This window comes from Ixodes scapularis, unplaced genomic scaffold (assembly GCF_016920785.2).
Source record: "Ixodes scapularis isolate PalLabHiFi unplaced genomic scaffold, ASM1692078v2 PGA_scaffold8__174_contigs__length_109621045, whole genome shotgun sequence".
Lineage (NCBI taxonomy): Eukaryota > Metazoa > Arthropoda > Arachnida > Ixodida > Ixodidae > Ixodes > Ixodes scapularis.
In genome coordinates this window covers 79,594,682-79,609,255 of record NW_024609883.1, presented here as the reverse complement: position 1 = coordinate 79,609,255, position 14,574 = coordinate 79,594,682, and the positions used below count along the sequence as shown (strand labels likewise).

General features: G+C 45.4%; 1 protein-coding gene across 1 annotated transcript; it reads left to right on the top strand.

The window, feature by feature from the left end:
* The first annotated feature begins 2,893 nt into the window (after window positions 1-2,893).
* On the top strand, window positions 2,894-13,162 carry LOC115312040 (neuronal acetylcholine receptor subunit beta-2). Its single transcript, XM_029970932.3, has 6 exons — window positions 2,894-3,124; window positions 5,379-5,530; window positions 7,030-7,074; window positions 9,367-9,664; window positions 10,406-10,735; window positions 11,912-13,162. The coding sequence occupies exons 1-6, from the start codon at window positions 3,046-3,048 to the stop codon at window positions 12,232-12,234; spliced, it is 1,227 nt and encodes a 408-aa protein (XP_029826792.2). The 5' UTR covers window positions 2,894-3,045; the 3' UTR covers window positions 12,235-13,162.
* The last annotated feature ends 1,412 nt before the right edge of the window (window positions 13,163-14,574 follow it).

The window sequence follows — 14,574 nt, the reverse complement described above, 5'->3', positions numbered from 1 at the left end:
AACTCACAGTTAAATGAACTTCGAATAAATTCTTTAATTTTCTGAGAATTTTTAAAGGAAGCTAACTATGGAATCAGGATTGATATTGCGTGACACGCTTTTCGACTGAGTGTTTTTCTTGGGACCGCTGTGAGGATTGACAGAAAGACTCGGCACGATGTGTCAGTCAAAGAGCGTCACCGAAGACAAATGAAACAACAGCTACCCCAAGATTAGGGTGAAACTAATAACAACCTGACGACGACATTCTGTCATTCCACGTGACTGAAATGATGACAGATGTCAAGAATAAAAAAAAAAGTCAGAAGAGGATATTGCCGCATTTTTCGGATTATAGGCCGCACCCTGAGCATATGTTCGCATCTGACGCTTAGTTAAAACCTGTGCCTAATCATCGCGTCAAAAAATTCCCACAGCTTGAAAAATGCCGGCATTTTTTTATAAGAAAGTTTGTATCATTCAAAAATTGTCATTAACATATACTTAGTCATTTACAAAATCCATCACTAATTTTCTTCCTGGATCTTGTCGATCCAGAAAAAAAAAAAATAGTCTGCTTTGCGTAAAATATTATCTTTTTAACATGGTCCTCAGATTATAAAAATGCGGTACGAAATCAATCAGGTTATCTAGCCCACGAAAGACGGGATGATGAGTAACATCGATTAATAAAAACCCAACTTACCGCATTCCGCTAGTCCCATTGGAAAGACAACGAGAGCCAAGATGGCGGACGGGCGTAACTTTATTGCAGTAACCATCGTTCCACCAGTGATCCCCGCGTCCGTGACATCGGCCCTTCGAAGGGGGTGTGCGTGTACCGCAAGACGTACATTCGGATCGGGTTACGTCTCGGTTCGATTCGCTTTACTCTCAACCCACATCTCGAGGGGGCGTCGCGCTCGATGCAATCCACACCGCTGGGAGGCGTCCCGCTCACGTCAGTGAATGCGATCTTCTTGCAAAGCAGCATCCGATCTGTTGATGCGTTATTTATAGAATAGAGGAGCTTGGAAAGACTCGCGCGCTTATCCAGTATTGCTGTTCTCACACACACAAAAAAAAAAAAAAAAAACGTTTAATTTTCCCAGCGAGTTATTCGGTAACATGTTTTTAGTTACCTTGTGAGAAATTATTTAATGGCAACATTTCAAACAGCATCACGGTTATAATAAAAGGGTGGTGGTAATAAAAATGTTACATGTCACAGTATATGAAATGAACACTTACGTGAAGTCAGAACACCGCGATGACTTGTTGCCGAGAGAGAGAAAAAAAATAACTTCATTAAGGCCCGGTCATTTTTGCCCACAGTGACTTTAGCATGAATAGAGCTTGTGCTTAGTTAGCTCGTATGTCTGAGAAACTGCCACTTTAGTATACATGGTTTTCACTGACGTCACAGCAGTGGCGATTATGGTGCCATTGCTGCCGAGCGCGTACCTTCTGTAGCGTAAACAACTCGCACCAGCGAATTTGTTTCGCTCGCCAAGAATCATTGGGTAAGACCATCAGCAAGATGTCGTGTCGTCAAGTGCAAGATGCCACGACGTCACGTGCAGGTCATGCATTCAGAGGTGCACGTCACTCATTACAATCATCGCGGTTCCAGTAGTCGGCAACGCTGCTACTTTTGTGGTAATGCAGAGGGAAAGTAAATACAGAGGGAAGGCAATTTGTCTTAGATGGGCGAGGGGAGAAATAATACTTTTGGTTTCGAGGCTACGTGGCGCAAGCTACCGCCCCTTATAAAGGGTACAGCCATCATCATACATCTATCCATCAATCCACCCACCTGTATTTTTTTTTATTGTGCGTACTGTGTTTATGCGTACAAGAACAGAGGTGGCATTGCACCGTCCCTGTTTAATAACCCGATTCACGGGTCTTCTGAGTTCTTTAGACCGAAGCCCCTTGTATGAAATTGGCAAACCAACGCATGCTGCGAGGTACGCGCAGGGTCCGGATCGAGATGACTTGCCGATTATGTATAGAGGTCTTCTGTCTGAGCGCCTTAAAAATAATTTCCGCGAGTCTTTTGAACGGCAGCCACACCGCAAATACACCATACAAAAGATGGCCTGTAGACATTGTCTGAAGCGAACTGCCTTCCTTGTAGTATTATGGTGGTTCTGTGACGTTGGTCATACAAAAACCTGCCCGCAGCATACTCGAAGCTTACACATATGTGGTGCAAACATGCTTCGAAAATGCTTGAGGCAGAACCGCACATAATTTTGTCATCATGCCTTGAGTGAACCAGATATCTTCTGTATGGTGCAGGAGCAGTCTGACTGCGGCTTACCGTTTTCGATAAGCAAAACTCTTGGGCGTTTTTTTGTACCATTGGCAATAAAATTTGAAGTATTTTTATTATTAGATTTTCTCTCAAGAGACTTCCTTCAGCACACTTTTAGATATAACCTGTGAAAGTAGCGTTAATATCGTAATGGTATTTTTCCCCATTGAATCAATGAACTTGCTACGGGAACCTAGTATACAAATGTGAGAAGGAACTATAAATGGGCTTCAGTTTATTTTCGTCTAAATTAAAACACTATAACTCTATATCTACGGTATTCACTCTATAGTCACAAAAAGAAAATTTAAGGCATGGCAAGCTTTTTTTGTGCATCTCATCACTGCTCCGCAGCCAATGAAATGGCAGTATTAGCCGATAAGGATGCCGATGAACCAATCACAAGGCAAGAAGCGGGAACACAGTAGGCGATACCCTGCGTTTCTTGAGCAGTCAGGGACTCTAGTGACCTTGCCGCCCCCTTCTCTTTCTTCCTTTTTTTCATTCGCGAATGCGGGTGACGTCATGAAACGGCATATTGGTGTCACAAATGTAGCCTTTATACTTTTTTTTTGTTTTTTGTTTTTTGCTTTCGGTTTCGGTGTCGGCCTGTGCCAGGCACACACAGAAAAGAAAGATGGCGGTGCAGCAGAATCCCACATGACCACGGAAAAGCGAAGGGGAGTGACTCGCCAAACGCGTTGAGGTTAGCCTCTGCGCCGTCGACGCTATTTCGAGGCGCAACCATGGCCGGGCTTCGCCACGCCGTCTTCATCCTCGGTGGGACTCTGGCTGCGTTGACCGCCATCACCATCACACGTGCCGGTACGTTGGTCGTCGATAAGTGTATTTTCATACTTATGTTTTTCTGCGTCATTGAAAAAACCTATACAAAAATGGCAGCATCTCAGCACCTGTCAAGAAGGAATGTATACCGATGTGCACTGTTTCACTCGGATGGGTAGTGATGATTCACGTAAAGTCTCAAGATATCCGTACGTTTCTTTGCGTTTCTGAGCTTAAACGCATTGAGACGGTTTCCCCAGGACGATTGTCCGACTTGTGCTCTAATGGGGTACATCTGCACTTAATATCAGCCAAGAAGGGCTGACAAAACCACAGTAACTAAGAACTTAACAAATGCAGGCCGTGGATTATGTTTACACTTCTTGCTTTGTGATTCGTTTTTCAGCTTCCTTATTGGCTACTGCCTCAAACACACTGATTGTGGAGCTATGATTCACGGGGCTCGCAACCCCCAGCATTTCTTAAGATTTCGACGACTATAACAGCAGCAATCATGAATATGTCTGATGGCTGAGAATTGAAACAATCACCCCTAAACACACGCTCTAAAAAAAATCACACGTGTTTACTTTCCCACTTAGCACCGTGTGGAGACCAGTCGTACAACAGAGGGAGGAAGAGGTAAGCGAAGGACGAAGCCTTAAAAGGGTTTAGACCTAGAATTTAAAGTCTGAAGCCTGACACTGGGCGCCATGTCTTCTTACGTGACCACGTGATCCTCAGTGTCACATCACAGACTTTTAAATATTTCCTCGTAACTGTATTTTTTTTTTTGTCCTTGTCATTTTCCGACCTCATTCGGAAGATCACAGTGATTGGCTCTTCGATAAGACTCCGGGAAAGTGAACGTACGGGCATTTTTGGAGAGTCTTGCGACCCTCCAAAAAGGTAGCCGACCAATTATAGCTGTACTCATTTTGGTTCGTTGTCTGTTACGGCTGCTTACCGCAAAATCTTCAAAACTCGTCCACAATGTCTTTGACCACGTCATATATGACTGCAGGGCAAGTATAAGAGCACTGATAATCCACGCTTCATTATATTAATGAACCAAAGCGTGTGATTGGGTCCGATCCTCGCCAACCGCTGACGTGACGCTCGTATCTAATACATGTTCAATATACGTAATAAAACAATTATGAACTCGGGTAACTGGAGTACTATAGTCGGTTACAAGTCAAGAAGGTAGGAGAAGCTCCGCCCACAAGCGTGATGCGCCCCTTTCAAATCCCTCCGCAGTCGAAAGAAAAGTTCACTGGAAACGCTCCTTCCGCTTCAATGGATAGATAATGGCCACAGAGTGGTGCCAACTTGTCTTCGACCCCCACTTTTTAAGAAAGCGACCTTTGTTTTCATCCGAGAGGAAAGCGAGATCCTGAAAGTGGCCTTTGTATCTATCGGAGAAGGAACCTAACCTCCTAAAGTCGTATTTGTTTCCATCAAAGGGGGAAAGCTCTGATCTCCCTCTCGTGGCTTCCACAATTATATAATACCCCATTCACACGGCCAGCATAAAGGTATCTTTACCATAAGTCCCTTTGCAATCGGCGAATCAGCCCGCGCTCTTAGGTCCCGAGCAAACGGCACGCGCGGAGGGTCGTGAATTGATTCGCAGCGGAGAATAAAGGTCCCTTAGCTTAAGGTACCTTTATGATCGTGTGAATGGGGTATAAGTCAAAGTCGAAAGATAAAGCAAATATGCACAGAGAGGCATGACCCTCCTCGCGCGTTGGCCGCGACGTCACGGAAACGAGGGGACGCTATTGGATGCGGAGGGGGCGGAGGGATATATGATTCCCTTTGAGGGGCATTTGCCGCTACCTTCTTAACCTGTAACTTACTATAGCTCCTAGATGGCACATACTATTGAAAAGGGTGTAATCACTCTAAAAAAAGTCTGTGCGTCAACTTTCACGCACAACACTCGGAGAGCCAATCACCTCAGCTTACGGAGGCAGCTCAGCGAGTGACGATGCCGAAACATATGTTTAGACCAAAAAACGCAATCTGAGTTGTGACATTAAGCAATGCAAAACGTCACGCTTGCATTGCTTAATGTCACAACTCAGACTGCGTTTTTTGGTCTAAACATATGTTTCGGCATCGTCACTCGCTGAGCTGCCTCCGTAAGCTGAGGTGATTGGCTCTCCGAGTGTTGTGCGGGTGAGCAGGCTTACGGGCTTTTTTTAGAGTGATGTTTCGCTAACTGACTGCCAGCCTGCCGGGCCATCTTGGCATCGTTGAGTACGAATCGTATCACGTCGTTGTTCAGATGGAGCTGACACCGATTGGCCGATGCTAAAAAAGCTTCGCCAGAACTTGACGGACTCGGCCAAGTATGACAAGAACTACCAACCACTCAACAGTCACTCCTCGGACACGATCGTCAACTTCACAATCTACGCGAAACAGCTGAGGTACATGGTAAGTTTTTAACCCAAGTGGTGTTGCCTTATACGTTCCTTTAGATGCGTTGTAGTCACCGACTCATGCCGCCGAAATTTGTTATGATTATGCTGTAAAAAAAGATATGAGGTGTGTCTACTTTCCTGCAAAGCACTTTGGAGAGCAGTTCGCTTCACTCTCTTCAACCCACGATGGGAGCCTCAACGAATTACAAGGCTGGAAATATGTTTAGATCTAACAAAAAGAAGAAGAAAAGAACAAGCTGCGCTGTGACACTCAGCATGTGGAACGTCGTGCTCACTGTCAGAATGCCGAGTGTATATTTAGGTCTGAACATATTTTCAGATTTGTCATTCGTCTGGCTTTAGATTTCAGCGATTGGCTCTCCAAGTGTTTTGTGGGAATAGTAGACGCACCAAACCTCTCAGATAGAACACCATCTAAAGTTGGACAGCCTCATGAAGTACCGACGCCGAGCTTGTTTTGTGCGGTACACCACATTCGGACACCAATCTGGAAGCTTCAAAAGTCTACCGCAAACGTCCGATCTGGAAACTCTTCATTGCTCACTCTTGCGGGTCAGTGCTACCGAAAATCACCAAACTCTCTTTAAACACAAATGTAAACAAATGAAAGCTTATATGAACAATTAGAGTTTGCTCGCTTTTGCCTGGCAAAAGAATTGCTACAGTGATGCTGATTTCTGTCAAGGCGGATGACATAAGGGAACAAGCAGGCAGATCTTTATAATGTACCCGGGTGTTGTGTCTTGCACTGTTTGTCGAGTCCAAAGAGAATTCACGTCTTCGAGGAGAATGTAGGAGTCTTTTGAAGTCAATGGTACAGGAAGGCTTAGATGCATGTTAGTAGGGACGCGTCACCGGTTTGCCATCTTCTGGTTATACACAACATGGTGGTGTGACGCCATTTTTTTTTTGTGAAAACAGCTCACTACAGTGGGTCACGAAATGAGCCCATCGACCAACTTCTATAAATGGCTCCGCAATAGAGGATGGGAAATGCTCTACAAGCGTAGAACTAAGAATTAAGGTTTAATCGGCGAACTTGGGCCAGAAACCCAAAAGAAGAATGAACTTTCGAAACGGCAACAGCGAATGTCGCCGCGTCGGCGGAACAGCTGGCTAGAGCGAGACTGCGAGAGTGAGTGTTTCTTGTCGTTGGGAGACTGAGTCGGCACTGCCTCAAATATTCTACCTGGAACGTTCGGGAGTGAGCTAGGGCGAGACTGACTCGGCAAGGTCATTCTGGCCTCCTTATCTGCTAAACTCGTGGTAAGAGCAAGCACGAATATTCTAGAAGTACGGAGAAGCGTTCCTTCTCGTTCATGCCTGCGGCAATATGCAGAAAGTACGCCCTGATGATTCAAACGTACCCTATACGCTGCTGCCATGCATCATACTCAGCAGATCAATGTCAGAATGTGTGCACGCTGTGCCCATATTTTACTGGTCGAAAATAAGATGTAAGCACTGATTTCGATCGTTATTGCGTTTCAGGAACCCACGTGGAACTACATGTCCGTTTCCGCATTTGTATGCATGGTGAGTCTACATCCTAGAGGTTCACAAGATGAAAGGAGCAAAAACAAATTGCACTTATCATAGCATTTATAACCCTCGGTGAAAGCACAGAGCAGAACACAAAATTCTAAATGCTATCGCATATAAAATTCTGGCTAGTGAAAATATTTCATGACTGCTTTACTATGAAGGTAATGAACTAGATCGCGGAAATTCTTGGGAGACATAGCCGCCCTAAGCATTGCATGCACTTCAATGACATATTCAAGTTAAATTAAGTTATCAGTAAATAAAGAAAAACGGAAACATGAACATATATGTGTCCTTATTTATTTTAAACGCATGAAAAGCCTAGACCAGAATGAACATCGTGATGCAGTTTCAAATATAGTTTCGGTGAGCGACTTCGGACAAAGTCCCGTGGTCATGAAGAGGTTGATATTAAAAAAAAAAAAAAAAAAAAGAATCTCAGAGTTTTTTTATGGTATTAAGGCATGAATATGTTTTTTTTTTTTTTAATTTTGGATTTAACTTTAGAGTACAATACAAAGGTTTGTTTAAAAAATATAGATTTTTAACATGTTTTATCACACAATTGGAATAAAATCGGCTTCATATGGCAGTCACGAATTATATTTAAAACAAATCTAGACATCATAATCATGTATTTATTTCAAGAGACTCTAAAAATCCACAGTAAGTTTCAGAATTTCAGGAGAGCTGGGCGTTCCTATAGTACCGGCATCCGCAGTTAGTAGCGCTTAGCGACACCTCCTCCGAGTTAGTTTGCCGACAGGCGTCGTCTGCTGAAGTTATTGGCCTCGAGACCCAGATTGAAAGTAGGGGAAGCGTGCTTTTGTTTATCCATGGTTCTCTATGAGGCACGTGGTAATTCCATCCGTCAACAATGCGGTTGCATACAAACCATCCACACTAACGGCACAGAGCACGAGCTCTCAGCAGTTGATTCTAGTGCGCGAGCGCTGCATTGACGCCTCCCATGGCCGAAGCCATAAGAGACATTGGCGTATTCGTTTTGCTCCAAGTAAGTGTAAAACAAAGCGTAGTTCTACTTTCCACCACTTGAGCCATGTCGATCAAATCTCGAGGCGAATAGCGGCATGTTGTAATTCCCCCCTAAAGTCTTCAAAATCATTAATCTTCTCTTTTTTCCTTTAGGGAACCTGCGGAGGAAACTCTTGCAATGCTTCAGACAGCTTATAAAGAATATGCTATTAAGAAATCGCAGGTATACGTGTGCTTTTCTCGCTTCATGGCCGGTGAAATATTGATCGGCGACCTTACAACTGATGAAAACATCTAAAAATTCGGGCATGGTTTGCTCTGAGTTTGTTCCTCCTGGTCAAACTATTAATCAGGTGTTTTACTTAGGAACTTCGCGACGCTTGCGCACTTCAGTGAGGCGGTAACGCCCCGATTTAAGGGAAAGGGGGGAGTGGTAGTTGCATTACGACAATGTCCCAGCACACACTGCCCTGTCTGTGCAACAATGTTTAACCAAAGTGGCATGACATCGTGTATATACCCCTTTACTTACCGGACCTCGCCCCGTGTGACTATTTTCTGCTCGCCTGTGTGAAAAAAAAAGTCTTGATAGGAAATCGTTTTGGGAATGTTGAAGGTTCTTCAAATCAGACATTGCAAAAAAACGAGGAATGATCTTAAAGCGCTTTTGGAAAAAAATCACAACATGCCGCTAGAACTTTAGCAGACCACGCCGGTTAGTAGACTGACTCGAGAGGGGCGGGAAGGGGTGCCGCTAAGCGCTGCTTTCGGCGGAAGCTGGTACTACGAACGCCCTGCTCTCCAGAAATTCATTCCGCTTACCTCAAGGTCCCCCCTCGTATTTACGACTATAAGAACTTTTTTTTCAGCATAACAAACGAAGGCCTGGTAACGGCTTAAGGCCTAAAACCTGCCGTTTTTTTATCTTTTCTTTAAGAAAAAAGATTCTAGAAACTTAGCACACTTGAATAGGAGACCTCGATGGAACTGTGGCCTTTGCCGTTTTTTTAAACCACCCGACGGAGACTGGGTGGAGTGCAAGAAGTGTCCAAAGTTGAAGAGATAGGGGCAGAATGACAGAAGGCAGTCTCAGGAAGTTCAAGGAAATGGTTTAGTTTGTTGCCTTCTGCCACCATGTTTCTTTCTCTTCTACTTCAGATTATTTTCGTGCTCCACCCAGTCTCAGCGGGTTTCAGAGGATGGTAAATTTACACCAGCTCGCCTGCGCCACCACTGATGTATCTGTGAAGCATGTATTCGAGGCCCTAACGCAAACCTATGGCACAGCACTGGATCGACGAGGGCCTCTCCTGGACCCCCTCCGACTACGACGGCATGAAGGAGGTGACCTTCGGCGACAGCGACGTCTGGACGCCCACACTGTCAGTGCACGAGAGCTACAGCGTGTACGGGGTGCGCATGTTCTCGTCCATCAAGGCGGACTACCACGGCAACGTGGTCTGGTGCCCCGTGGTCACCTTCGGGCTCCGCTGCACCATGGAGCTCAGGGACTTCCCATTCGACGAGCACCGCTGCGTCATGAACGTGTCCTCCTGGTCGCATGGATACAGGATCAAGCTCATCGGTAAGCTCCGCCATTGCTACTTCATTTCTTAAAGCCGCGCTCACTCAACGCATCACACCAAAGACAGACTGAAGACACTGTCTGCGGCCTGTTTCTTCCTTCAATGACTAATGTGGCGCTCCTGCCACATTGGTCATGCAAAAGATTATCTAGACATGTTCGAAGCATACATACATGTATGAAGCGGATATACTTTGAAGATGCTTGCAAAGTACACACGTACATCATGCAGAGTACACGCGTGTACTTTGCATGATGTACGTACGAGCGGAGCGACTGTGGCTTTGGAAGTGCGGTTTCCAACTGCTACCGCAATCTGTTAAAAAATAATACAGTTGACGCGTGAAGAGGGTTTAACTATAATGTTTCACCATTACGTAAAAGCGCACTGAAATGCTACAGTCACTGACAGTATAAAAAACGCGGGGCGTAGCTCCTAATGTACTCGCGTTTTGCTTCGCGATTTGTTATTCGCCGTTCCGCTAATGCCGCTATCTCATTAAATCCAGGGCGATGATAAGATGTTCAGGACTTGCCACGCCATTCGTTTCTTCATCTATCAGTGACTCTATAAATTCGGCTCAGTCTGGTACGATGAAATTCGACGTTGTAGAATCATAGACATCATAGACATATCTGTAGTTTGTGCAATTGTGCACGTTTAACCCTCGACAATGCGTGAAGACCGCAGTATCCAGCAAAAAGTGAAGAGGCCGACTTTTCTTTTTTTCTCTCTCTGAGGTAAACTGGCCAAGAAGACATTCGACGAGACCCACCCCGACTGGGACGGCTACTTTGAATCCATGGACGTTACGGAGTTCCAGCATCCCGAGCAGGGCCCAGATCCCGTGCTGAGGTTCACCATGTTCCTCAAGCGCCAGTCGTCCAACTACCACTACACCGTGGTGCTTCCCTGCGTGGCCGTGTCCATCCTGACCCTCTTCGTCTTCTGGCTGCCCCCCAACTCGGGCAAGAAGATCACGCTGGGTTGTACGGGAATCGTCAGCATTCTCCTCGTCATGATCAATCTCAGAAGTGATCTGAGCGACTCGCTGCACGTTCCCAAGATCGGTAAGTGAAGGCCATTTTGATCTTGGAAGTGGGCGCTTTCCGCTGGACGAGCTATGAGACCACGCTGCGCCCTGGTTTAGTGAAAGAAGTTTACCGGTGATTCATGAAGTCTTGAGTATAGTGCGACCACTTGTTGGCCAAGATGTCGTTTTGTGGCCCACGTTCAAGAAAAGTTGCTGTCAATGTACACTTGACTTGTCTTGAGAGGGGTATTTGTCCTTGGAGGTAGGAAGAGGAGGCGACATAAGGGCTCAAACCTGCCAAACGAAAAAATCCCAAATGAAGGCGAAAGTATAGGTTGCGGTCAGTAGAGCTCCCCCAAAGGTGCCCAAGGGTGTCCTTTCCGTTCAATCCGGAGAGCAAGTCGTCTGCTTCCTGCGCAGGGGTTGCGGTGACGTCTGAACGACGCCGAGCTCTGATTGGTTTTGACTGAGAGGATAGTGGGTAGACCTCAATGCTCGATGCCTTGAGGTCTACCCACTATTTTTTCAATCATTTAATAATAGCTCGGCGTTTTGACATCATCGGAAACCCCGTGAAAGAAGCAGACGAACTTACGCTCCGCATAGCGTCTCTTGGTTTTGTTCGTTTTGTGTCATCGTTGGGGGCATGTCTCTCCAAACCGGAAGTGCACCCCGGCTCCACATCTGGTGGCGTCACGTCGCTTTCAGATGCTTCCTACCGTCATGGTTTCACTTCTGTGACTCGGTTAAGCAGTGAACCATGTCGCAAACCATCAATCTATATTATGATTACAGGCCAGTTCACAGGACGTTCCCTTCTTAGGCTAATAGCAGTTGCAACAGCATCGACTACTACTCTTCCGCGTCGCAGTCACGGTGATGCGTTTAACGTAGCTGTGTGAACTACCCTTTATGGATTATCGGGGTGGCAGAAACGTACCACGAATAGCCAAATGTAGTCTTTTTTTGTTGCCGTCGTTGTCTACGGTCGGTGACAATTTCAGAACTCAGCAGAAACTTCGCCTCTAGTACGCGCTCACAGCCTTTCACGGGGCTTTAACTGCATGTGCTGCAAAGTGTTATAAAAAAATCGCTTTCGAGGCGAAACATTTACTGGGCTCTTCTCGTGCATGTACTGTTTTTTTTATTCTAAAAAAATTAAAATAACTAAATTTCTCCTTCGTGAACTGACACTTCTGGTTACACTTTCCAGTTCAGTTCCTGGGATCGACGTGCATCACCATTGCCGTAGCCACGCTCATAGCCGTCCTGGTGCTCAACATGGTCAGAAGTCCCATGGTCTTTAGGCCACCAGAGTTCCTGGTCAACATTCTGTCTGGTGTCGTTGGACGTGTACTGTTCCTTTGCCCCTTGCCCGCCCCAAGGCCTGTAGACCACGAGCAGCTCACCGACGCCAACTCGCCCTTGGACAAGCAGGACATCATCACCAAGCAGGAATGGTTTCTGGTTGCCCAGGGCCTCGATCGTCTGGTGTTCCTGTTCTACGCTTTGTTCCTCCTGGCGTACCATGCCTAGACGAAAAAAAAAAAAGAATCTTTGAAGCTGCGTATGTTTATGCAACACTCGCCACCTCGGAATTTTCGTGAGTGGATGTTCGTGAGAGTAGACGGGGTTGACTGACGTCACGACTCCTGGCGGAAACGCGTTTGCGTTTGAGTTTGATGAAGTGTTTTGCGTTTCGACCGGTTACGAAAAGAGAATACACTACAAAACTGGCGCCATCTGTGGGCCGTCCTGGAACTGCGTAGAGATAAACTACGCAACTCTACGCGTTAGGTCTGAAAAACAAAGCCTATAGCATTGTTAAAATTACTTCGAGCTCACGGAGAAAAACCATTACCTGTAAAAAAGTTTAAAATATAGACGCAGATTCAGTTTTTCACATCCCATAGATGGCGCCAGCGTGTAGTCTCGTCGTAAGTGGCAGCAAGGGAATGCAATACGCTCTAGCACACTCAAACGCAAATGTGTTAACGGCCTTTACTTTCTGATGAACGTTATGACAGTCACTGAGATAACGAGGTTGCGAGAGTTGAGTGAATGAACGAGGTGCCTCAGGTTAAGGAAGCTAGCTCATGGAAGTCGTGTTTTATATGTGACAGCTAAATTTTGAGTTGGTCATTTCTATAGCTATTGTTAGTACTGTGTCAAACCGTAATTTAAAAGAAAAATACATTTATGTTTGTGAAGTTATTGTGTGGTGAGCGTCGGGTAACTCGCTATACTTTTGTTGTTCCGTATTAACTAGTTTACGAGTTTCTTTTATCGTAGGTTTTGCAATATGAACCCTCAAATGTCATTCCAGGCATTCATTCTTTGTCTCTTTTCAACATAATAAAAACAACACTCATGAAACCTGGCAACTAGAGCTTTAACACTGCTGGTGTTTTGTAATGTGTAATTTACAAAAGAAGAAAAAAAACGAAACTTTCGGTTTTCTTATTGTTGTTGTTCATTTGCTTCAATGTGATTCTGGAAGGTGCTGTTGCGCCTATTGTTTTCAAAAACAAAACTTCTAAAAAAATGGTAATCTTCTTGAATTTAAAGTTAAAAGACATCTTTTTGCCGGCGCTGGTGGGACGAGGTATTATGAAAGGAAGAAAGCTCGCGCCGGGGGCGAAGCATCTACTGCATTCATAATATAAGTTATTCTGTCATCCAACCCATGACGTGCATAAGGCAAAGAGTTACACCAAATAATGACCCCGACTTACCGCATTCCGTTAGTCCCGCTTGAAAGACAATAAAAACCAAGACGGCGGACGGGCGTAGCCTTATTGCCGTAACCATCGTTCCGCCAATAATATGCGCGTTGGCGACATCGACTTTTCGAGAAGGTGTGTGGCGTGTATGTCGCAAGACGTTCATTCGGATCGGGTTACGTCTCAGAGTCGGTTCGATCTATTTCGAACCCCTGCCTTAAGTGGGAAACACGAGGGGGGGAGCATCGCATTACATGTAATCTACATCGCTAGGAGGCGACCCGTTCGCACCAATGGTTGCCATTTTTTTTGTCAATACTCATACTATTTTTAGCAAAGTGTCGCTTTAAAAAGGTTGGCGCGATGGCCCCATGGTGGTTCCTAAAACTCTGTCGTCCCCGTTTTCAGAGCTGCCAATAAAAATAAAAAGTTAAACTAAAAAAAAGAAACGGGGACGTTTAAATAAAGAAATATATATGTTGACGTATCGCTTGATTTACTAGTCTAGCAGTGTCTAATGCTGTGTTCAAGCAATGCGAAGCGATATTTCGTCTGCTTCTTGCACAAGGGTCGCTGATGTCAGAACGCCGAGCTCTTATTGGCTGATCTAAAGAAATACAGTGGGTAGACCTCAAGGCATCTATCATAAAGGTCTACCCACTATCCTTTCAATCAAAGCCAATCAGAGCTCAGCATCGTTCTGACGTCACCGCAACTCCTACGCAAGAAGCAGACGACTTGCTTACCGAATCACACGTAGAAGACAAGGCTTGCGCCTTTCCCTCCAAAACGCCTTCACTATGGGATCCAGTCAGCGCGCCAAGCCTTCTGTCAACCTCGTCGACAGCGCGTCTTGCAGCATCTCGCTACGGGCACGACGTTAGCAGATGGCGGCGTCAAGACGCACGCGTCTGCCACTCGTGTGCTCTACCGGCGGCAGTCTCGGATCAGCAGAGACGGAAACGTCGTCGCTTTTGCACGGATGACAATGTTCGCTAAATTTGCAGGAACATTTTTACTTAATGTTTTATCTAGAGACGCCCCTCGCATATGTTTAGTTATTATGTGTGAAAGTAGTGCAAATATAGCGATTGTAACGTTTTCTCTTATATTTATAATAGTGAAGCTTTTGGGCATTAGAGACGTGTACGTC

Coding starts and splice junctions, on each gene's coding strand:
- LOC115312040 (XM_029970932.3), top strand. CDS start 3,046: ATGGCCGGGCTTCGCCACGCCGTCTTCATCCTCGGTGGGACTCTGGCT. Junction 3,125..5,378: donor CATCACCATCACACGTGCCG/GTACGTTGGTCG, acceptor GTCGTTGTTCAG/ATGGAGCTGACACCGATTGG. Junction 7,075..9,366: donor TTTCCGCATTTGTATGCATG/GTGAGTCTACAT, acceptor CCTATGGCACAG/CACTGGATCGACGAGGGCCT.